The sequence below is a fragment of the Xiphias gladius genome, chromosome 6 (assembly GCF_016859285.1).
Source record: "Xiphias gladius isolate SHS-SW01 ecotype Sanya breed wild chromosome 6, ASM1685928v1, whole genome shotgun sequence".
In the NCBI taxonomy this organism is placed as follows: domain Eukaryota; kingdom Metazoa; phylum Chordata; class Actinopteri; order Istiophoriformes; family Xiphiidae; genus Xiphias; species Xiphias gladius.
Window position 1 is genome coordinate 24,414,622 of NC_053405.1, and position 25,467 is coordinate 24,440,088.

Sequence of the window (25,467 nt, forward strand, 5' to 3'; positions counted from 1 at the left end):
AATCTACCTGTGGCCCAGTTCCTACCGGCTATAGACAGCAGTTTAAAATGAGATAACTGGTTTAAGGCTCAACTCCAACGTGCAAATCCTTGATAAGGGGCAGCGGCTTTGGGCTTCTGAATTTCACTCGCTGACCGAGTCTCTGTCGGCAGACATTTCCCACAGCAGACCACTGACCACCATGTTTTCCTACAAGTTGCTTGATGGACTCCAAGTGATATATAGTTGTGTGTATTATTAATCAGTTACTCTATGGTAACCGTCTGACCACACTCCCTGTTGGAGTGTGGTCAGAAGGTTACTCTGTTTGGAGTAGACATTTGGGAATTCAGAGCTGTACCCAGGCCTTTTAAGCTGCTGGAGCAGCTGGTTGAAACAACTACTCACCCTGTGAGTAGGAGGAAGTTTTTCTGCAGTTTTTTTTTTTTTTTTTCTTCCCCTGGGCCCCCGGCTCGTCTTGTGTTCCCCTTACCATGTACAGACATCTGAACAACTCCGTTTTAAATTCACCAGGCAGCACGTGTTGCCTTTTGTTTTCTCCTTTGACTGCACACAGAGGCTGCTACATTTATGTATGAATACACAAGGGCAGGTGTGAAAGGCGCGATTGTGCGAGTTGAATCCGAAGCTTTTGCACGAGAGGAACACCACGAGTTTTGTGGCTCACTAGGGGACCTCTAAGAGGAAATGAATCTAGCTATGTAAGCTTTTGCCAAGCTGTATCTGCTGTGGGTCATCTAAACTCTAGCTGGAGTGAGAAGCGATGTGAAGCTTTGCTGTCTGTCTAAAATATCCTTTCACAAACTGGTGATAGGGAAGCTTGTCTGTATTAAGGGCACTGAAATAATCACTTGTTTACCATTTTGTCCCAAAAAACCATTGGTGTTAGACTCGGACTTTTGCTCCATCTCATCTCCCCTGTGATGTGGACAGATCACACAGCCTCTTCTATATACAGCATAACCTACAGCAGATATTATAGTGTCTATGGACTGTGAAAAACAGGCAAAACTGTGATTTTTCATCATAAATATTGAGGATTTCCCTACAATTCCTGCTGTATTGACTAACATGACTGCAGAAAAAGACAGAAGAGGGACTTGCTTTTGTCAACATGTCCAGGACAAACGGACTAGAGAGGTTTGCTTTGGGAGCACTTTATGGACAGCAACAACATAGACGACTTGAATGATGGCTGCAGGCAAATAACTGAGCAGAGTTTGACAGTTTACCTCAAGCAGAGGACATTTGCGGGACTCTTATATAACCTTCATGTGTGCACTCTCTCTCTCTCACTCCCTCTTTCAGACTGTTGTGCCGTCAGTTGTCTTGCTGGCTGTAGTTACATGCTCTCTGTACCTGGGAAATATGAGATGTAGCTCAATCGTCAATATGTGGACCTGATGTTTCTAGTAGCAGCTGGCTGCCAGGATCTCCCTGCCATGGTTTGCATGTCAACATGTTAATAAAAATTGTCAAATTATGAGGTCTGTGAAGCCGCCAAAGAAGTTGGCTACTGATTTTCGTCTGTGCCTTTTTCGCTCTCTGCAACTGTGCCTTTTTCGCTTACCTGCAACTCAAAGGAAATGGCAACTCATGCCGTTTCCTCCATTTTTATCAAATTTGAATGTTTAAAAATATTTTCCTACAAAAACATTTTTTTAAAACAATTCATATGTCGAAATGTGCATAATTCTCCGTAGATGTCTCCTATGACATTTCTTATTGATAGCTGTTATACTTAATGAGTTATCAATATTTAAACACAATCCACACAGACATCCATTGTATTTATATTTCAGGCAGGGTACAGAGTACAAAGTCCATTGATATTTCAAAATGCTCATTATTTCCCACTGATAAATTTTACATTATTTCATTTTTAGGACATGTATAGTTTGAGTTATCTATTGCATTTCAGTCTATGGAGGCCTAATCAGATAAACTAATTATGATCAGACGTACAATTTAAGAGTAAATATGGTTTGCATAATATATTTTGATCTATGTAGGCCCATTCTGTCTAATTCAGCCCCATTCACATTACAAAATGCTCACTATGCACACTGATCAGCTGTAAGCTCATTATGATGGTACAGTGTATAAGGTATATATCGTAACGCACTAAAGTCTAATGCAGATGTCTTTTACAGCCCCCATTCACTCCCATTGGATCTATAACTCAGCCAATACGTTAAGGTTAATGAATTTTCATGTGATAATAAAGTCCCCCAAAAATCATGCCCATCTGCATCAATGCGTACAGCGATCACAAGCATTTTCTTCAGGAGATGCTTTTCTAGTTTTTAATACCTCTTTATTGCAGTCACTTTAAATGGTCTAAAAGCTATTTCTTTCATTGACAAGAGAACTTCAGGTATTCCACCTAGAACAGTTATTACAGTCCCAACTTCTAAAGTTGAACACATGGATGCTGGTAAGTATTTTACCCCTCCTCAACACCTCTTTAACCAGAGGCATGTCATAGCATTTTGCAATATTTTAGAAAGAAACTAATAACGGCAAGAATGGCACACAATATGAATCGGTACCATCTGTTGTGTTTGTGACAACTTGCTAAAAGTTCATTGGCAGAGCACAGAGGCAGATCTCCAAGACACGTCCATGGGATATTTGAAAATTTCACACCCATGTGAGTGTTTTGTCAGTAGGGCGCTTCAGCTGTCCGGATTCCTGAGGGGCCAGGGGTGGAACAATAGTTCCTCACTCAGGCCTCTTTTCCAGAAAATACATTTGTTTCTTCTTTCACAGCTCTACATTAGCACTGTTAGTGGTGCCAACTGCAATGAAGTATCAGTAATGCTCGAGGTTACTGCCATGCTTAGTCATAGGCTGGATGGATAAGTCATGCAGTTGAGAGGGAGCCCCACGCTGCCAACCTGGATCCTGGCAGTTTTCTCCACAGAGGGACCCATCTTGGGCTTTTTATGGCCTTCGCCTGCAAGGGATCTGAGGAGGGATTAGTGCTACTAAAAGGACAGAAGGATAGAGGCTGGCCAGTGTAACCACGGTACAAACCAGGCCCATCTCTCTCTTCTTGTTTATTTCCCCTCCCCTCGTTCTTTCTATCTGCCTCAGACCTTGCTGGTGTCATCAAGGTAACACTGTCAAAATGCGCTGCCTTCTGCCCATTTGAAAATTAATCTGTCTGTGATTGGCTTCTCTTTCCACTTGGATTTTGTCCAGGTCACTGACCCGGCTCGGATGAAGGAAAACAACCCAAGAGTCGGGCTTGCGAGCTCCCAGCGGACCCCATTCCAGCTTCATGTTTTGCTGTTCCACCTTTTGCCCTCAGCCCTGAATATCATGCCCCTGGAAGAGAAAAACAATCGGCTGAGGATTAAAATAAAAGCCTTAAGTTATGACACAACTGCACACTGTAACAGATACAGAGCATAAAGACTACACACACATTCAACAGGATTAATAATGCTCAGGACCTTCATCAATAGCTTTATCAGTGCCAAAATCAGGGTGGAGGCAGAGAGACAAGGGGCAGCCACTGCCTCCACCCTGTATCTGCTCAGTGCTGACGTCTTGTAGGCAGCCCATCACTAAAGGGCCTTGCTTACTAGAGCTGGTGGTGACAGGCTGGCGGTAACCCTGAGGGCTCTGTCCTTTCATGGACAGCTGTATATACAATGATCCCCTTCACGACCGCAGAAATCTGAGGCTCAGTCGCACTTGCTGTCAGCCCCCACGCTATCCATGAGCGGAGCTGGCATTGCCAGGGAGAAAACAATGACTCCTCTATTAAACAGCAGATCAGTCATTCATTAAGAAGGGAGAAATATTTCTGATTTACAAAAATCAGTTACAGTGGTGTCATTTCTGTCAGAAACGAAACGGAATAAATTTTGCTCATTTAGCCTTGCCACCATGTTTAATCTGAACGGAGAGTCAGTACGTCGGAAGAAAACTACAAGGTGCTGTGTGAAAGAAACAACCACAGCACTGTGACGTATTTATAGGTCATGAGTGTCTGGCAGAGCTGTTATCTGCCACACGAGAGCAGAGTCCATTATTATCTGATCAACCCAACTTACAGATAATAGGAGGTGGGACTGTAAAAATACAAATGAAAAAAAACACAACTAAATCAACAGGTGAGATACCTTGTGAGCTAAATCATATCTATGCTAACCCTGGTTTTTGGAGCTCTGTTTTTAATTTGCCTCCTTCAGCTGACTCACAGTCTGTATAAGGGTTTCTGTTAAACCACAGAAGTTCCTGTACTGACAGCTGAGCGGCTTTAAAACTAAGATAAGTGATGCACGGAGGATACTGCTCTCGGAGTTTCACTATCTGCTGACACAAATCTTCACTCAGTCTTGACAGAAAACCTGCTTTGAGTCATCTGATCATACCTTTACCCCATGGATTCTTCATGCCACATCCTTATGTTGCTTTCTCTAGGCTGTTTCTCTGATACCCCAGCTGCCTCATGACTTCACTGCAGTAGGCCTCCACCTGGTTTATCTGCTCCACATTGAGCCGCTCCCTCCACGCATATATCGCCTCTTTTGCGTCCCTGGAGGATATCAGGAAGGGCCTGTCCGAGGAATACCCCTGACCGTGCGTCATGTTCAGCGCGAACTCCTCCAAAGCAGGGGAGGTGGAGAGGTTGGAGAAGCGGTAGAGTCTCTGGAGCTCCTTCGTGGGGTGCATGACCAGGTCCTCGTAGCGGATGCGGAGGTAGTTCCTCCTCAGCCAGGGGGGCGCGTTCGTCACCAGCATCATGTCACTGAGCCAGTTGTCGCAGATGAGCTCCATGGCGCTGGAGACGTAGCTCTCAACCCGGTTCACCCTGTTGCTCGGCCCCAGCATCCACTTGTACTTGTCCCTGCGGTTCTTGCTCCTAAGCACCTGGATGCTCTCCTTCACCAGGGCCTGCTTGGACTTGAGGCGCGAGTTGTGCACGGCCCTCGGGTCTCGGAAGAGCTGAATGATCTGGAGGTTGATCGCCGGGTCTTTCATCATAGGAACCAGCATGCTCAGATCCAAAACGCGCACCCCTTTGATCACCATCACGGGGTACTTCTTGCACTCCCTCTCCAGGTCCCTAATGTCCCTCTTCTGGCACTTTGCGCACTGGTCCTCTTTCACCAGCCCAACCTCGTGCCGCTTGTGCACCTCACACAGCGGCTCCGAGCATATCACCTTGTTCATTTTCCAGCCGAATATGAACGAGGTGGTGATGTTCTGCGTGCTGGCGTAAAGTTTGAGGACGGAGAAGTCGCAGCGGTACAGGGCGTTCATCATGTCCCGCACTGCGCCTTGGAGACTGCCCGCATCCCCCGGGTACAGAGCCTGCCAGATGTGCCACATCGGCTCGTACAGGTAAAAAACATCGGGGTGCTGGTTGAACAGCTCCCCCAAAAACGACGAGCCGGTCCTCCAGGTGGCATGCAGGTAGATGTGTATCCGGGACTGGCTGCGATTGGCGGCGTACTCCATCGCCTCGCTGCCGTTGACTTTATTACCGCTATCCCACAGCAGCGCCACTGCGTTCTCCAAATCTGGGCATCTGGGCTGTTGCTGCAGAAGTCCAGGCTTAACGCGTTGAACGGATTTATCCCGGTAATCTAACACGTACGGGATTAGCAGAAGTAAACCCGAATAGGCCAGTATCAAAATCAAGTATTTCTTATGTAGCCTCCTCTTCATTTCCTTTCGCCGGGATGGGGGGGTGGCTAGCTGCTTCTCCGGAGGGTCGCCGCCGCTCTTTGTGGAGCACCGTCGATGGCCACAGTGAAGTTATGCGAATGCGTGAGAAAAAGAGTGCGTGGGGTTAATACCCCACGCACTCTTTTTCCAGCCCCGCCCCGTTAAAGTCAAAATAACCAGATCATGTCGCCTTCCTGTTAACACATACGCGGTGAAACCGTGGTTACAAAATGGTCAAAGCGTGTGTACATTTTGTCAGTTTCCTTGGAAAAACTGCCATAAAAGTACGTACGATGTAAGGCGAGTCGGCACACCGTTAAACCGGGACTGTCCGAGAGCCTTAACGGGAAGAGCGTCCAACGGCTACCGCCTACGGTAACCTGTCTGCGGTGCAATGATTTGTGGGAGAATGGTGAGACGTTACTGCTCCCTTTGGAGAGTGTATCAGTCGTAGTGTATTGTTTTCGCTAGAGATGGAACTTTTTGGCTCCACAAGTTGACAGTTGTAAACAAAAGCCTTTAGATGAGGATTAAAACAAAACAACGGTTTTTTAAACCTCTATTTTGGTGTCGCGCATGCGCACATGCCCTCGTTTGTTGACGGATGCGAGCGCTGAGCGGAGGAGTCAATTGAGAAATGGCGGAAGGCTTCATCCTCAAGATGTCTTGCCTTTGCAGCAAATGGCATATTTAACATATTCTTGTTTGTGCTGGCTTCTTAGCGTGCAGAATCCCCCGTCCACCAGCAAGCCCGACAGACCGCTAGCTATTACCGGTAGACGCTTGTAACGTCAAGCTAGCTGCAGCAACAGCAACATGGCACACTGGAGCACCTTCGAAAAGGAGACAGAGAGAGAGACGAAGAAGTTGATCAGATGTGTCAGCGGGGTCGAGGACGAGGAGGACCAGAATTTCCAGATGGCACTGAAATTCGCCTGGTCAAATTTTAGGTGAGCAAGCCATTCACGGCACGGATGCTAGCTTGGGAGCCGCTAACGTGTAACCAAACGTTAGCCACAAACGGCGACGCTAGTAATAGTCTGGTTCTTTGTCGACAGGTTTCATCGTTACCTGGACGTGGACAGCCATAAAGTCCAACGCAGCATAAGCGGGTGAGTGTTGTCTGTGGTACTGTTGCCCCTGCAGCGTCATTTGCAATGGCTTTCCAATTACTTTATAACTAAAGATAACTATGGGGTTGTCATCCTAGAAAGTGTGTCTAGTTTTCTATGGCATTCACTATTGCTTCGCGTGGATGCTGTATGAATTTATAGTTTACACATTCTTAAATGACAAACACAGACTTGGCATTGGACCAAGTCATACCATGGTTGCCACTTTACCACAAGCTCCCTGTTTGACAGCTGGTTTGTTGCAGTGTGATAAATTATTAAACTTTGTTTGGGATTAAGCACCACTCAAGCGTGTTATCCTAAAGGCTTTAGGGAGGATCCTGGACCATTTCATCTCTTGACCAACTGTCATGTGGAGGGGCCATGAGTACACATTTTCATGGTGCTTCTTTAACTAAAGCTAACGTTTAAACCAGGAACAAAACGAATCCAGCAATGGACCAGTAGCAAAGTAACTAAAGATTTATTTACAGTTCTGCATTAAACAATTGGCATATCAATCTATTAAGAAATTGGTTCGTATACTAAATCAGAAATAATCAGCAAGATGGTGCTCTGATGAAACTATTATTCAGCACTGACGTTTCATGTAGATGCCCTTCCATGCCAGTTGTAACACTTATTCATAGATTATTGTTGATTTTTGGTTTAGAGGATTCAGTACCCAGATACACACAGTGGAGCTGAATGCTTTGATTTATTATTATACATGTACTGCACTAACTCATAAATAGTCTGAATTAATGCCACTTTTACATTAAGGAGCACATGCCCACCCCCGCCCACACCATAGGTCTTTTTTACAACACTGTCATGCATAATCTGCCATTTTTTTCCAGAATCTATGAAAAGCTCATGGTCCACTCCGACTTGAGTAAAGCAGGAAGCTGGATGAGGCTGACTGAAGAGTTCCTCAACTCACCTTTACCTAATACAGATGGAACAAAGGTATGGCACAGACACGGGCTGACAGAAACTGAACTCTTGAGTGGAGTGAAGGTCGATGATCTAACACTGGCATCAAGACAAATCCCCGATGGATTCTATTCTTCATTGCCCATGTTTCCTTCAGGGTCAAAGCACAGCATGCCGACAAACTACACAGCATACAGCACAGTTTTCTTTGTGGTTTTTTGCAGACTGATGTACACTACAGCATACTGTCACTGCTGCTCTTCTTGTCGGGGTCCCCCTCAAACACAGACTTTACTGAGAGACCCAGGTTGAAGGAGGCTGGTGAGCCGATGTTTCACGGATACTTAATTTCAGACGTGAAACTATTAAATTGTATTTAAAATGCTACATGTCCATGGTAATCGTGCTCTCGCCAACCTGTCTTGTGCAGAACCAGAGGACAACTTTGACTGGGGTAAATATCTGATGGAGGGTGAGGACATAGACATTGGGCCATACCCCGATACCCCTGTAAGTAGTAAATCATAACCAAACCCACCCTTTGTGGACATGATTTACAACAACACCACAAAGTTTGGATGGTTTTGTATCTAAATCAGTCTGACTGCTTTTTAGGAGTGGTCAGAGGAGGAGAGCGAGGATGATGACAGTCAGCAGCCACTCAGCAGGGAGGACTCTGGGATCCAGTTGGACAGAACTCCCCAGGAGGACCAGGACAACACCAGCAAAACAGTTCCAGTCACATGGACAGGTGCAAACTTATCACACAGTAAAATAACAGAATAAAGGAAAGTAGATCATGGAAGCTTTTATGAGTATGGAATAATGTAAAACAGAGACAGAATGAAAACAAGAATCTGTGTGTCTACATTGAAGCTGTTTTTGAGTATAAAAATAACTCCAGTCGGTGTCTTTCCAGTGGGTGAGCCTAATGCCCGGGCCTGGCTTGAACAGCATGTAGTGACACCGTACTGGGTGGCTCACGCTCCTCGTTTTCCTCACAGCTTGCATTTGCACTCCAACTTGCTCAATGTGTGGTAAGACTCCAAACTGTTTAAAATGCCTTTGCCTTTTTACCACACCACTTACAGCAATGTTAGAGACACTGTTATAGAAATATTGGTATCAATATAAGTTTATAAAAATATGCTAGGTATTTAGGCAACATTTACTAAGATGAGATTTCAAAAATAAAGTTATAATATTTCAAGAAAAAGATTATTTGTCGAGAATGTAACAGTGTTGTAGATTATCAAGAGACTGGTTAGATGAGATTACACGCGCATGTTTTATCCTGAATGTCCACGGTTACTGTTTTTCTTCGCAATAGACTTGTGTTTTGTCTGGTACGACTGGTATACAGCACTGGTTTGTGTCCCAGTGTAGCTCTGCCTGCCGCTGAGCTTAGTTATTAAAATTCATTTTGTTTCAGTGTTATAAAAACCTGTGATAATGAGTGTGTATTGGTAAAACCTTTAAACCCTCCACGTGAGAAGCAGACATACTCCTCTCAGCTTTTTACTATGTTACAGTATTTGGTTATGCTAATAATAAAAAGACTTTATCGATAAAATATACAAATATCTTCTCATAATATTATGACTGTCCAAAAAAATTATGACTTTATGTTTTAGTTTTTCTTTATTTGCATGACATTATGACTTTTTTCCCCCAAATTATTACAATTTTACTCTCAAAGTGCCATCTTAATAAACTTGACTTAATTGCTAGGCATAGTTTTTTAAAGCTTGTACCAATATCCAATATAGCCCAGCCATATCAGTCATAGAAATATGCATTTTTGTAATAGTTGTAAGGCAAATGCAATTACATTTTCAGGTATGACAATGTTAAGATAATTAAGTGGTCAAAAAATGGCATGATAATGTACTTTCAGTTGTGTTTTATTTTTTTTTTAAATTTGGCAGTTGTATAAAATTACATTCTCCTAAAAATAAAAAGTAAATAAATAAAACAAAATCACAAAAATGTTAATTCCATAATTGAATGAACTGCCGGTGATATTGTTTTTAATAAGTTCATATCAGCAAAGACTAATGTGGTTAATAGCAGGTTGAAGTTGACTTTAGGGGTTTTGTGAGGTGAAATGACTGAAAGTGTTCAAATGTTTTTATGCTCTCTTCTCAGGGATCAGCACTTGTATAACACTGATCCATTGTATCTGCCAGAAGAAAAGGCCTTTGTCACAGAGACCCAAGTAATACGGGAGACACTGTGGTAAGATATAATGATGCTTTGGTGTGTGACTGTGTCCATTGTACGAACTTGCAAAGAAATGTGTCTCCTACTTTCTCACAAGTTATATCTTTTATTATCTTCTAAAGGCCAAAACATATGAGTCCTTTTTTTTTGTTGTACAGGAAATTCCCTTGGCCTTTACAGGCTTATATTGAGAGATTTATTTTTGGAATACCATACAGTTAAACTGTGACTTCGGGCTATTATGTTTCAGGCTTCTGTCTGGAGTGAAGAAACACTTTATATTCCAAAACCATGATGGAAAAGTGTCAGTAAGGAATAACGTGGTGGTAACTCATCTGACCAGTGTAAGTTAAAAATCTGAAAATGACTTGTGTTATATCTAAATAAACTTGTCCTCCGTCAGCTGTAGGAAACAGTCTTTTCTTCTTTTGTGCTACAGAACTGTCTGCGCTCTGTGCTGGAGCATATCGCTGTGTACGGGCAAGCGGTGTTCAGGCTGCAGAGGTTCATAGACGAGGTGACGGGGTACAGCTCGGAGCCTTGCCCACCTAGCTCTGGTTCCTCTTACAGCTCCAAGAAGGGCTCCGAGCCTCCCTTCAGGACCTACCAGGCCTTTGTGTGGGCACTCAACAAGTATTTTACCAGCTTCAAAAAGGAGCTGACCACAATTGAGAGAGAGCTCATATGCAATGGCAAGTACAGTATGTTTTAAGGGGTGAAATCATTGGTTAACTCCTCATGCAATTGATCCAACAACTATATATCTGCATTGCTTGTAATACCTGTAAGATAACGTTCGTACAACACAGGTGATCTGTCGGAAATGTGTGACGTGTGTGTGGAATCAGAGCCTTTTTAACACACACAGTTTTACATACATGTATTATCATTTGAACCACAAACTGGCAGGTAGCTAAAATGCCAATTTCAAAGTTAAAGGAAGAGCTTAACATTTTTAGAAATACTTTTTTTCTTGCTGACATCTGGGTGAGAAGATCGATACCACTCTCATGTCTATCTGTAATGAAGCCAGAGCCAACCATTAGCTTAGCTCAACATAAAGACTGGAGGCAGGGGAAAACATCTAGCTTGGCTCTGTCAAAATTATTCCTACTTGCATATCCAAAGCTCACTAATTAGCGCAATATATCTTGCTTGTTTATTCCATACAAAATTGGAAACTATAAAAAGTGTCTACTCGTGGGTAGAGGCTGTACCTGCAAACATAGTATGCCACTTTACTGTCTGGCTCTGTATCGCTCCCCCAACCTAAACAATTACTAACACTACAGGTGAGGTGCAAATAGTGTTGTGGTTCCCCAGTCTACACGAAGATGAGGACATTCTAAAATATAAATTATGAAAAAGTGTAAACCATCTTGAGATGGGATCACACCAGCTGCGATGCCCGTCCACATGTTGACGTTCCGACCCATGAGTAGTCAGTAGTCATTACTACATCACTGGCAGACGTCAAGGCTGGCGTGATCCAATCCCAAGATGGTCTGTAGTTTTACCTAATGTCTTAGAGTGGAGGGGAATGATTGAAACTGGGAAACAGTGATCTGCGACATAAAACGAATGTGGGCCCGAAGCGTAAAGTGGGGGGCCAATGGCCCCTTCCCTACTTTAGACCCCCCCCTACTTCCAGCGCCCTTGCGCCTTGGACCACACCCATCTTAGAACTCGGTCTTCATTTTGATCTCAACTACACACCTGTACAGTTTTGTGACTGTATCTTGCCGGGTTGCGATGCTATCGTGGTGACAAAATTTGTCCACAGACAGACAGAATATAGTATTACTTTATATAGTATTTGACCCCACCCCTAATTATGAGTATTTGATGTATGATGGGATTGTTTATTAAGTTAGCAGTTTAATGAGTCATCCTCTTTTATAGATGACACGGTGACCCTGTCTGCAGTTCTGGAGCGACTCAGCCCTCACTTGGCACAGATCAAAGTGCTGCACAAAGTCTTCTGCACCGGGGTTGCTGAAGTCCCCCCTGAGACTCCAAATGTTGTGCGGGCGTCGCACTTGCTCAACACCCTGTACAAAGCTATCATTGAGTACGACAGTGTCGGGGAAGCATCAGAGCAAGCGGTGAGTTTTAGTTGAGAATTAAGATCAGTGAACTCAACACATAGGGTAGAATTCATGGATCTTAACAAAGGAACATTTGCTGTCTGCCATCTTTCCTTGCTAGGTGGCTCTCTTATTTTCTCTATGGACAGAGACGGTCAGACCATATTTGGAGATTGTGGATGAGTGGATTGTTCACGGCCACCTGTTTGACCCCGCCAAAGAGTTCATCATCCAAAGGTATGAGACAATTTTGTTTTTTTGTTTTTAACAATAATCTTAAAAAAATCTCTTCAAACGTGACTTTCCAACGTCCAAACACGCACTATTTTTCTTGGTCAGGAACAAAGATGTCCCAGTGAACCACAGGGATTTCTGGTACGCCACCTACACGCTGTACAGTGTGTCGGAGACGGTGGAGAACGAGGACAAGCTGAACGACGCAGCCAGCGGAAGCTCCGGAGGGGATCAGGGCTCCAGCAACAGGCAGCTTACCATGGTGTCCTTCCTCAAACCTGTCCTCAAGCAGATTATCATGGCGGGGAAGTCCATGCAGCTGCTCAAAAATCTGGACTGCAAGGAGGCTGAGCAGTCGGAAAGATCCTCCAGAGGTCAGCGTTTGCTCTGCAAGTGGTGCTCTTCGGTATCTTAACCTGTTTGTAGTTTGGAATTGTTTATTGAACGGTGTCAAAATATTGCTTTGCAGATGCAGAGAGGAAGAGTTTATACACACTGTTTTTAGAGTCAGTGCATTCACGCCTCTGCAGCCAAGAGGAATCTCCGACAGACACGGTGACTGAACAACAGGCCACTAGGAGGAGTCTTATAAAGATGCAGTCCATCACGGCTCAGCATCTGGAGATAGATGACGTCCACGATCCATTGCTGGCCATCAACTTTGCCAGGTAAGCAGTAACAACATTAAAAATTACAAGTAGCTCTTTGGACTACTAGACTAACTCGTTTTGCTTGAAACAAACAATAAAGCAGATTTAAAATGCTAGAGCAGAGCAGGCGGTGAGTTTTTCATCAACAGCTGTTATCCTTTCAGGAATAAAGCTTGGGGCTTCAGTTTAGCCATCATTATATAATGGCTTATTGCAACTGTTAGTTTTATCATCTCTCAAATGGTACTGTGCAAGCATAATTGGATTTCAAAAGGATTATACAGTATTTTTGTGATCCAGACTTGCAGGGTAAACGGATCGTTTTACAGTCTGGTCTGTCTCTTCACCCTCAGGCTCTACTTGGAGCAGAGTGACTTCCACGAGCGCTTCGCCGGGGGCGATTTTATCGTGGACCGCTCCTCTCAGTCTGTCACCTGCCAGACATTTGAGCTAACCCTGCGCTCCTGCCTCTACCCCCACATCGAGAGGAGGTACATCGAGTGCTGTGGGAACCTGATGAAGACCCTGAAAAAGGACTACAAGTAAGCATCACTCTTGGGGTTATATGAGCCAGGACTCTGAATCCCTTTTTGTCACTGCACATGGAACATTTGCGTTCCTTCGTGTCTCCTCAGGCTGCTGGAATACCTTCAAGCTATGAGGAACTACTTCCTGCTGGAAGCTGGAGACACCATGTATGACTTTTACACGGCCATCTTTGACAAGGTGCAAGAGAAGGAAAGCTGGCAACAGCTGTCTTTTCTCAACGTGCAACTTCAGGAGGCAGTGGGACAGCGCTACCCAGAGGACAGTAGCAGGTATTGCATGCCTTTCTTATTGAAGATTCACTAAAGATATGTTAATAATTAGGAGGATATTTTCTTTTGATATTATTTAACAGTCAGTGTTTTTCCCCATCATTTAATGTTTTACAGGTTGTCAATCTTCTTGGAGACCATTGACCCCTCCAGGAAAAAACACCCTGTGAATAACCTAGAAGTGCTTACTCTAGGTTACAAGGTATGCAAAGTGAATGTATTTGCTTAAATTTCTGTCGAACAGCCACGTTGACATTAACTCGTATATTCTTACACAGGTTCCCTGGCCTGTTGACATTGTGATCAGCACTGAATGTCAGAAGATCTACAATCAAGTGTTTCTCCTCCTGCTGCAGATCAAATGGGCCAAATACAGTTTAGACACACTACGCTTCAGTGGTACGAGTTAGTTGAGTCACTTTTCAAGCAAAAATGCCAAAAATTGGACTGTTTCTGCTCCTTTAATATGACAACGTTCTCCTTTTCTCGGTTTTATATCATTGCAGACTGAATGTTTTGGGGTGTGGGGCTGTTGATCAGACAAAATGAAATATTTAAAGGTCTTAACTTGGGGGCTGGGAAACTGGGACAATATTTTTTTTTTGTGCCATTATCAGACATTTTATAGACCAAACAACAAATTCATTAATAGAGAAAATAATAGGATGATTTCTCGATGAAAATAATCCTGAGTTGCAGCCCTACTTAGGATGGCACTTTCCACTGACATATATGATACTCTGTTCTCCAAACAAAAGCTCTTTTAATTGATCTGTGTGGAAACAAATCAGTTGTTGATCCTGCATGAATATTCTCAGTATGTGGAGACTCTCCCCTGTAAATTCTATAAAGCACCATTTTCCCATATTTTTGCCAATTGGAGTTTGTGTTCTCTAATAATGTGAAATATTTCTTTCTCATAGATTTCATCACCATCAGTAAGAAACTGGAGGGAGCTCTGGCTGAGGAGATAAAGGTCAAGGAGCCTATAAATCAGCAGATTCACCGAATGTGTCTGCTGCGGGTCAAACTGATGCACTTTGTCAACAGCCTTCACAACTACATCATGACCAGGGTGAGAGGAATCATGCAATAGACCTTTTTCACAGCAGGACTCTGACACTGAAGTAGCTAAATGGAATTCGTGTGTCATTCATTTGATCATTTACGTCAATGCTTTTCATTCTGCGACATGTCAAATTTTACATTAATGACCGACCGGTTTCCAAGGCATCTCTTTCTGCAGGTACAGTGTACTGCAGGTAAATGAGAGACCGTTTTAAAGAACCACATTGGTGGTGCTGTTAAGGACAGTCTAATGTCCATTGAGCTGCAAAATGGCAAATCAAGGACTTACCAAATTTGTATTGTGCTATTCAGAAGCAAATTCCAAGTCTTTATTTTCATAGCATGTAGGATTGAATAGGAAACAAAGGGGGGCTGGAAGGTGGAAAATCCATCTAAAAACACATAGTATGTTTTGGGAAAAAGGTCAGTAGAAAAGCATACAGTAGCTAATAACCTAATTCATTTGAAACCACTGTTTTCTTTAAATTGAACTTTTTCTCACATAATCTTCAATGTCTTAACTCTTTCTTGTCAGATTCTGCACAGCACAGGACTGGAGTTTCAGCACCAAGTACAGGAAGCTAAGGACCTGGACCAGCTGATCAAGATCCATTACAGATACTTGGCAACTATCCATGACCGTTGCCTGCTGAGGGAGAAGGTAAACAGCACTCAGCGGGAATAGAGTTAACTGTAGATCTGGTAGAGGGCAGGTACTGTTCATTATTTAATAATTAAGTGGCATATACCCTCCTGGACCAAAACACCGAATGTTTGTCAGCTCCAGCACCACTTTTCCATGGCTGAAGCTGCACTCTAACCTTACTGTGTGGGCAGGGGCCCAGGGAAAGGAATTTACCATTAGGGATCAATAAATTAATACTCACCACTCATGTATGAAATCTTTTTTATCCTGTGATCACGTTAATATAAACCCAGTTCCGACAGGCAGCTGGGCAGGGTGAGCTTCCTACCTGCATTCATGACATTTCATGCATCCACAGTTGTCTAATGCAGTTGTGTTTTTCTCAGGTCAGTTTTGTAAAGGAGGCAATAATGAAGGTTCTCAATCTAGTCCTGATCTTCTCTGACCGATGGCAAGCTGGATTTGGAGCATGGAAGTAAGAGCTCTCATATATACTGGAGGAAAATTAAAATTTAAGCTGTAATTTATACGCATGCTACACACACATTAAACATAATATCAGTACGTTTGTATTGAATTGTTTAAACAAACAATATTTTGTTTGTCTCCTAACTACAGGATTGAGTCCATTGATAAAATGGAGTCGGATTTCAAAAACTGTCACATGTTCCTTGTGACAATACTAAATAAAGCTGTATGTCGTGGTTCCTTCCCTCACTGTAAGTAAAACTGAATTCATACAGACCTCTGATTTTCAATTGACTACACTGCAAATTGGAAGTACATTGTTTTTGTACTTTATACCTTTATGTGCAGACAGGACTAACTAACATGGAAGTAATCAGATTTTCTTTGCTTCTCCTTCTTGTGCAGTGGAGTCCCTTGCCCTCTCTCTGATGGCAGGCTTTGAGCAGTGCTGAGGAACCATCCATGTTTCATTGTTTCGGCATGATGGACTGAGCTCCACTGTTTGGTTCTCTGTCTCATTACTGTCTGTTCTCTGACTGCTGTCATTGTTCATAATGATGTTCAACATATGATGTCACTGTCTGCTCTGACTGTTGGAGATAGACTTGGACTACGTGGTCCGTGTCTTTTTAGGGCCATAGTCAAACCAAGCTACTTGTGAACATACATAAGCTTCTGTATTTAAAAAAAAAAGAAAGAAAGAAAAACTAAACTTTTTGTAAAGGTTTTTTTTATGAGCTGTTATGATTGTTAATAATGTTTGTATATATTAAGCAAAATAAATCTTGCAAAATGATGTAGGTATATGTTGTTATTCAACATAATGTAATGTTTTATAATAAAAGTTTATTAATAATAGTATTGACAGTGTAATCAACTACTTCATTTTTGACCTTTTGCAGTTGATGCCTATACAAGACAGTATTAGTAAAGAAAGAGTTGATACACCACTTAATAGATTTGTGAAAAGTCATGAGAACATCATAACAATGTGGGCATGTGTTTTGAGTTTGGGGTTAAGAGTGCTTTATTTACCTATTGTATATCTTAAAATGATTAAAATATTTTCAATAGAATGACATTTCAATTGAATGCATTGTCCGGGCGAAACATGAAAGCACACTGCATATTGTTAGTGTAATAAGGGTATTGCTTCCTCCTCAGTTGCTCCTGCAAAATGAACGAGTAGTCTTCAATTGCAATTTTCATTTACTAGTGAAAAAAGTAGTATTAACAGTTTAGCAAGTGTAGTGGATGTGCTGCGAGGCCCTCTGTTCATGCTGTACCACCCACGACGGTAGCAGCCACCACTGCTGGATAACTCTGGCCTGTAGCTCTGAAAGAGCCCGATGAAGTTGCTGGCCCTTTGCAGTGTGGTCAGCGTGTGCTCTTTTTCTACCAGTAACCTACAGTAAGCCATGATCTAAAGGGTTTTTTTTTAAAAGTCATCTGTACAGACATGGCTCCAGTTGGACCTCGTCTGGTAAAAGTGTAGCTCATGACTTTTCAGAGTGGTGAACTGCAATGGCTCATCGCACAAGCTGTATGGTTGCTGTATGGCTTAGATCAAACCGACAACCTTAGAGAAATACGTAAGAGCTAGAATTTATTCACTCCAGACCGCGTTGTCTTTCTTTTGTCATTGACTATATAGGGTGTAAGAGGGAGATTAGATTTATCCGATTAGCCTAATTTATCTCAGTTAAAAAAGGGTGGCAAAGAGTCTCAGTGGTTAGCACTGTTGTCTCACAGGCAACAACATGGTCCTGGGTTATCAGCTGGGTGGCGTTGGAGTTATGCTCTTGCTCTGTGCAACCTTGAACAAAATAAATGATTTTGGAAAAAAAAGGAAGAGGTGCATTTTTTCCCCCCTGTTATGTATGAGTAAAACAAAAGAAGTAGCATAAATGCCACTTAAACTTTAATTTATGTCCTGACTATTTTTTACATTTTTTTTAAATTTCTTTGTTTCAGCTTTTTACTATGCTTTTCTGAATATACTTACATACAGTATGTTACTAGGTCATATTTCTAGGCCATTGAAAGTGCTTTTTTTTTTTTTTTGTCAGTGTACCATCCAGTTTTGGCAATACCTGACTGTAATGTCAGTAGCTTGGAAGTTATGTCTGAACCTCCGCTGTTTCTCGTAAGGCCGCCTGCTTCCTAATTTTTAAGAAAATTATAATAAATAATACAGAATGAATACTTGGTATGCAGGTAGAAAATATTTATAGTGTCTATAGTCTCTACTTACTACGCATAAAGAGAGCTAAGACCCATTAGGTCAGTAGTAGTGGTACATAGATATTTAAAATAGATTAATAGATAAAACAGTATTTAAAAATACAAACACATATTATATTTTGGGAATAATTGAAAGACAAAACTTCACTTTAAGATTTTTGTAAAAGAAGTCAAATCCAGGCCCCATGCTGTGTCGCTGGAGTCGGGGGGGGGCACTAATCACCTTCCATAACCCCGGTGCAGGTTCTCACTGTACATTCCCTCGACTTTACCTTTTAACCTCCGCGTCCCTGCCCTAGTGGAGGAGGCTAGCACCGCCGCTGTGAGCAGAGTTTCCTGTTGAGTTTCCCTGTTTGAGGGACAGGAACTCCCTGCTCTACTTCTCTCCCCCGCCCATGATAATAACACCGAGAGACCGACCGACCGAGGAAGAGAGAGAGAGAGAGATTCCTCTGGCCGACGATAGAGAAAAAAAAAGGTTGTATTGAAGAGCTCCAAACCAGGACTTCCCAGTCGTCAGATGGATCAACATTCCGGCTAAATGGCGCTGTAGTCAGGTCTATCAACGTATACGTCTTCCCTGCTAACCAACAAGTGCGGGTGAGTAGGAATGGTTGATCTCGAAGTTGGTCAGTAGTTTGCATTGCCAGCTAAGTCAAAAAACCCACGGTGGAAAAAAAAAAAAAAAAAAAAAAAGTTTTGCGGCGTTGCTTCGGGTTTAGCCTTCCTACCGCCGCTTCATTAAAGTTGCCCGGCCAAAACGGACACTTGTTTCAGAGGGAGTTGTAAAAAGTGTTAGTTTGAGGAGGTTAACAGCTTGTTGTGATGCAAAGCCATTTTCCTAGCTCACAGGCCCGAGCTGTGACTAATCTCGGGCCACGGCACGGAGCAGGGATAAAGCCATTACCACAGTTACATGTTGGAGGCAGGACTTCCAGGAGTTTTTCCACATCCAAAAATTCGGTATCATCGAAGATTTTTTTTTTGTTTTTCGCTCCAGAACTTTGTTTCCTTGGAGTTTTGTAACTTTATTGTGACTTGGGAGTGGGGAGTTATGTGTTTGCCAGGTGTGATTCACATAGTGGGTTAGACGTTACTCTCAAAAATGTCCGACTTATACACTCTCAATTTGGCTAAATGTCGGCATGTGTAAAATGTCGACGTGAATGATTCTTTATTTTCCTGGGCAGCCCTGTCTCTTCCCTCTTGTGTTTGTTCCTTTGGAAATTCCTGTAGCAGGACATTTGTTGTACTGTTATCCCCACCCTCCCGATGTTGCGTTCAATGCCCAGCCATTCACTGTACATACCAGCCTAGTCAGCCCTTTCAGACATTTGAAAATTTGTACGTCACATCAATACTTGGAAAAAGGACCCTTTTAAGTCATGAACTGTCTCGTGTTTTCATACAGTAGCAACTGCTCCATTGAGTCTCCTCCAGAAAATCAGTTGGTAAAAGTATGTGCCTATTATAAAATGAGTAACTGAACTTTTTGCCTCTGCACCTCCTTTTCATTGCTTTTGGTAATCTCGTATCAGTGTTAGCTTGGAGGACACATAGGAAGGAAGGAAGGAAGGAAAGAGGAAAGACAGTGATGAGGCATGAATATACTGTAGGTAAAACCGCAGCTATTACTTTGGTGTAAGTGGGGTTGTTATTTTTCTCTTTGGTAGAGTTACTTCTTCAAGGATGCTGAAAAGCCAAATTAGAATCTCACAGCTCAAGTGCTATACTGCAGTATCACGTATACATTACAGCAGCAAAGCTACTGAAACTGAGTGACGGGTTTCTGTTTCCCACTGTTGTTCTGTATTGATCACCCATTTACTTAGGACTGTTTTTTTTTTTTGGATTGATAATAATTCCGGACAGTGATCTCCAAATGCATTTTTGAGATCTTTGAAAGCTCTTGAAATTTACAAAGTTTCTTTTTTGAACCTTATATTTTAGCTTTTGTTTGCAATATTGAACAGCACTTTATACTTCAGTAGGGTTTGCAGTTGGAGGTTCCCTTTTTAAATATATGTTAGTCCAAAGAAAATAAGTTCACATATTTGGCATGGAAGTCAATGGAGAAAATGGACACGACAAACAAAATCCAGACTGCATAGACATAAGGATCACTATTTTGATGTCCTTAATAGACCAAGCAAATGCTTTTGGGTTTAAGATATGACTGTTTATGTAGGACTATCAGGTGAGCACTTAATATAGGCAACTCTGAGCGGTCAGGAAGTATCGTAACATTTTGTGAGCATCAATATTTTGCAGATGTCATTTGTTATGCAATGACTTAAGAAAAAACTGACATACTAAGAGATTCATATTGCATTGATAAGTGGTAACTGTGGTGTGAAATCCGGCAAAATAAGTTTTACAATGGGGGTTTTCACACCTCAACACAAAAAAACATCTATAACTTCCTTCAGATTGGCAGTGTTTGATGCACCTAAGTGACGAAGTCACATTGTGTGGCGTTTGATGCATCTGTTTTGTGTTTCTGTTTACCATCTCTGAGGAAATGTCTATGGTACACGTTCTGCAGGGTTTACCTTCTTGTTGTTGCATCCGATTCTCACTTAAGAGGAATATAATGTACTGTACATGTGGCTTCCTCCCCATCTTCAGACAAGAAAAGGTACAGAAAAGTGTGATCTGCTGGAATTTGTTTCCAGCAGAGCAGGCTAAAGTGTCAAATGTTCGATCTTTTCATCTGCTGTTCCAGGGGCAAGACAACTGTATTTCAGCATCATAATTCATATTATCCTGTAGATTTTTGTTTCCCTTTTTGAAAATAGTGTTGCATGACTGCTGTTTGCATGCAGTAACTACCTTAAAACGTCAGTTCATACAAAAGACCCCAAAAAAAAATATATATATACACTTGGTGGGGTTACCCTGCCATGCATGTAGTTTCTGTTTATTTGCAGAGGTTTTGAGATATCTGTCTTTAATATTTCTGCTGCCATTCCACCGCAGTGGAGGTGAATGGAATTTCATTTGTAGTGTTCACAGCACAGAAAAATGACAATTGACACACACAGATTAGTGGTTCTGAGCCTTTTTTGTCTGGAATACCTCCACCGCCTCATCACATGAACTCAAATACCCCTTCATCAACACCATCAGTCATGTTCTAAATGTTCATTTGAATTAGTTTAAAAATGGTTATTTAACACTGTTGATTTCATAAAATTGGATATTGTGACATCTATTGTTTATTTTAATCCAGTTTAACTGTCAGTACTTAGGTTGGTTTGGTCAAGCTTGCATTTGTGCTCTTGCCACTTAGAATGTCAGAACCAGAAAGTTTGAACCCTTAAGCCATTATTTTAGCTAACTATTTCAACTGTTTATCCATTACTTTTACTTAACCGTTTACCTGTTATTTGTAGCTATCTAATTCAACCATTTATCCATTAATTTTAACTAAAAATTTCAACTGTTATCCAATACTTGGAGCAAACTATTTCAATTGTTTATTTGTTACTTTTAGTTAAGTATTTCATCCATTTATCCATGGCTATGTCCAAAATCACTCCCTCATTCACTCATTCACTACTACCTATATAGTAGAAACAAAATAATTTACTCAGTATTAAGCAGTAAAGAGCACTGCACTGCGGGATTGCTAGCAGAAAGTACCGTCATGCCATGGACACTTAACTTTTTTGTCCCATTGTGTAATTTATATTGTGGATTAATTTACACACTCAAAATTTGGACACTCAAATAAAATGGTGCACGGTAAATATATAGTAAATGAGGGGTGATTTTGGACACAGCCTATTACTTTTAGCTGTCTATTTCAACCATTTATCCATTATTCTAGGTAACTATTTCATTCCTGTACTGTATTTAGCTAACTATTTCAACCTCTTTGCTCACTTGCTAACTAGTGTTCATGCACCACAACATGTGGTGTTCAGATGTTACAGCTGACTCAATATGTACATGTATTTTTGGATCAAATGATGATTTATTATGTTATGTTATGTTATGTATATTTTTTTCAAACTAGTCAAGCTACAATCTTTCCATTTACATTTTAGCAAATGCACAATCAACCCCCCGCGTTACGGGGTGGTTGGGAATCACAGGTCTAGAAAAACCAGACTTCGCTGTAAACAGTTATCATAGAGACCCTATATTTGGCGGAGACTAGTCTTCCCTGTTTTTTATTTTATTTCTTTTTGTTTCTTTCTCGACACTTTTTGTCTTTAATCAATGTTGTAATTGTATTTTGGCCCATAAAATCCTCAATCCTGCTTGTGATTTTAAAAAGTGCCAAGAAGCTTAAGAGAACTATTACTGGTGTTTTTATTACTGTTGCGTGGTAGTGCCTTGTGTTTGGCCTCTGCTTGGCACACCTAGGTTACCTACTTGAGGCTGGTTTAAGCTCCTTACTGTGTAATTACGGAGGGAGCCTTACAAAGACACGGTGCGCAACTCCAGCAATGGGTCTAATGGCCTATAACCTGGCAGGCTAAATTAACACTTTAAGAGGCATGATGTTCCTGATTTCTTCCTTGTCTGCCTAGACGCTGCAGTCGAAACAGGAACTGTCCACTGAAACAAAAGCCACCAAGGTTCCCTTTTATTTAATGACGGACATGGTTTCTGTCCGGAGTTAAAGTTGACCGATAGGGTCATCAATAGTTGCACTTGCTGTAGTTAAAACTGTGGTCAAAGCTTCTTCATATTTTTTATTTCCATATGGACAGTTTCTAAGCACAAAAACACATTTTTGGAAATGCAAAAGTGTGTGTGTGTGTGTGTGTGTGTGTGTGTGTGTGTGTGTGTGTGTGTGTGTGTGTGTGTTTTTTTTTTTACTGGTTACTTTGTTTCTTGCACATCAGCGTAAATGTTCAGTGTCCGCCTTCCCTGTCTTGAAGTGGATCCTGCATCAAGTGCTCTCATAGTCTGTGAGTCATACTGCCCTGTTTTTGTCACTAAGATGACTGATCATTTCAGTATTGCAAGCTAAAAATATGTTTTTGTCTAAATCATTGAAACTAGCTCTGAAAACTGCTTTACATAAGTCTTACCACCTGACTTCCTTCTCTTTCAAAAACTGTATTTTGCAACTAACCACACCTATTTTTACTCCCTATACAGTGGAAGGACTTTGTTTATTGTATTGTGTGCTTAAGCATTAAAATTTAGACTCTACTTCCATGAGCAAGGAAAAACACATTTTTACTTACTGATTTCTTATTACATGACATAGAGAGCAGTCTGTCAGTAGTGGGAAAGTAACATATTTTTAGTTTTGTTGGCTCTGTACTCCAACACTTTTGATTTCAACACACTCACATTACAGTTGAAACTCAGCACTTGAACAGCACATTGTGTCTTCCCAAGTTCATTGTGCTGGAGTACAGAGTCAAATCAATAGAAAATGTGTCACAGTCCAAACTTAGGAAGGGGCTTGCAATGTTTATATATATATATATGAGGAGACATATCATTTTATCAGGGCTGTGATGCTGTTTTTCAGAGCATTAGTGTGTGAACTGGTGTGAAATCAAACTACTCCTTTTGCCCAAGTACTAATCAGAAGATTCCAAAAAGGCCAATAGTGCTTTAAAAAAATATGAAATGGTCTTACATGTTTTTCCAAGTGCCCTTCAAATATCTCAAAAATGAATGAATTTTACCATACAATATATAAGTATTTTTGGCCCTTGAAGAAACTTTATTTATGTAATCTCATTAATGCACAGAAGTCTTAAAGGTGCCAATCCAGCCAGCTAGACAACGTTTTTGTTCATGCTTCAGTGTCATCATCAAATAGAGCAGCTGCCTTTTGTAATGCGATGCCTTTGACGATGTTCACGGTGCACATGCTTTGTAGAAATCTTTGTGGATTGCATGCCTGGGCTTGCATCAGGCGCTGGTCCTCTGTATGCTTTGCATAATGTCTGCATAATGAATAAAAAAAAGTATTTTCATGAAAAAATACAAGCTCATAATATAGGGAAGTGAAGTTATAAATCCTGTCCTTGTTTGCCTCTGGTCCATTGGCTTTTCTAACTTAATTTGTTTCTAAGCGAGAATTTGCCCTTTCCTGAAAAGCTTAAACATGATACATAATGTTTTCTATATGTATTCTAAGATGAGCATCTGCCACTCTACTGCACTCTTGAATAGCAAAATTTGAACATCTTGTCATGTTAATCAAGATAAATGGTGATTCTATTGTTAGCATTCAACACTCACATTCTAATGAGTCAGAGGGGTTGGACTTTGACTCTGCATTTGCCATAACAATTTCTGAACCTAAAGTGCGATGGCATTTGTCTTTTTTTTTTCTTTTTTTTTTCCCCTCAAATGACATCCCAAACAAGTAATCTTGCCAGGATGATTTCATGAGAAGTCGTATCCATCATCCAGTCACTGAACATTTTATAATGGAAGACAAAGGCATAAAAGCGACTGCGTTAACGTGTGTAATATTAGCCATTTAAAAACTCACTATCCTGCAGCAGTCCTTAAATTCTATGGACACTCTCCTCTTTGTGCCCAGTGCCATACTTCCATCTGCAGAGGAGGAGGTCAGTGACCTCGTCTGACCCTGCCAGGCTTTTGTGTTGGTGGTCAGTCGCTGGGGATTGTTTGACTCACTGTCAATTCTGATTGCAATAGGTTTTTTGATTGTTCAGTGTCAGTGACGTCTGAAAATGAGCAGTCAGCAGCAGCATGAGAATGCAAACCAAAGCATACCACACCACTCACAGATACAGTGCTAATCTATTAGCATTTGATTAGATTTTGTGATAACATTGATCATGTTCCTGGTACCACTTGAGGAATAGGAGAATGTATTAACTACGGTTTTTGTGTCTGCTAAAATTAAAAAAAAAAAAAAAGGGGTTGGGTTTCATTGTTTTTGTTCAAATTGATCACACATAATGTCAGTGAGTTAGCATGATAGTAGCATCGTACAGAAAAGAAAAATAAAGTATTAAACACAGTTGCGGAATTACACCGATTTTACAATAATTCTCTATCAGTGATTTACAATGCATGTCGACATTGATAAGACCATCAATAGCGAGGAGGCTATGGGGGGGGGTGGATGGGGGGGGCGATCTTAGTGCTAAAATGTTCAGATATGTAAAATGTGCATACAAAACTGTGGCCTGTGGAAGAATCATATACAAGAAAAAAAAGGTGACAAGATAATTCCAGGTAGATGAGGTAATTTTGTTTTCAGCAGTGCAGAAGCTATGATTCAGTGCTGACCTTGTTGGTTGATCTGAGGCTATTTGGGCGGGAAGCACTGTGTAG

General features: G+C 41.5%; 3 protein-coding genes across 4 annotated transcripts in view; 2 read left to right on the forward strand and 1 right to left on the reverse strand.

Moving 5' to 3' along the window:
* Positions 1-1,769: 1,769 nt before the first annotated feature.
* chst7 (carbohydrate (N-acetylglucosamine 6-O) sulfotransferase 7) lies at positions 1,770-5,779 on the reverse strand. The gene is made up of 2 exons (XM_040129476.1): positions 4,389-5,779; positions 1,770-3,333 (listed from the first exon to the last, which is right to left on the reverse strand). Exon 1 carries the CDS (start codon positions 5,686-5,688, stop codon positions 4,420-4,422), a length of 1,269 nt encoding a protein of 422 aa, XP_039985410.1. The 5' UTR covers positions 5,689-5,779; the 3' UTR covers positions 1,770-3,333; positions 4,389-4,419.
* A 506-nt stretch (positions 5,780-6,285) lies between these two features.
* Positions 6,286-16,726, forward strand: tubgcp5 (tubulin, gamma complex associated protein 5). Its single transcript, XM_040129434.1, has 23 exons — positions 6,286-6,638; positions 6,747-6,800; positions 7,661-7,769; positions 7,961-8,057; positions 8,167-8,246; positions 8,352-8,487; positions 8,656-8,773; positions 9,885-9,974; positions 10,210-10,303; positions 10,399-10,651; positions 11,862-12,064; positions 12,168-12,283; positions 12,386-12,654; positions 12,750-12,948; positions 13,284-13,472; positions 13,566-13,748; positions 13,866-13,950; positions 14,027-14,147; positions 14,672-14,823; positions 15,352-15,477; positions 15,849-15,937; positions 16,081-16,181; positions 16,336-16,726. Exons 1-23 carry the CDS (start codon positions 6,505-6,507, stop codon positions 16,380-16,382), a joined length of 3,045 nt encoding a protein of 1,014 aa, XP_039985368.1. The 5' UTR covers positions 6,286-6,504; the 3' UTR covers positions 16,383-16,726.
* A 1,748-nt stretch (positions 16,727-18,474) lies between these two features.
* The window catches only part of cyfip1 (cytoplasmic FMR1 interacting protein 1), a 33,351-nt gene continuing 26,358 nt past the window's right edge, over positions 18,475-25,467 (forward strand). For both annotated transcript variants that reach the window (XM_040129135.1, XM_040129136.1), the window contains exon 1: positions 18,475-18,774. The gene's annotated coding sequence lies outside the window, so the exon portion shown is untranslated. The remainder of the gene's footprint in view (positions 18,775-25,467) is intronic.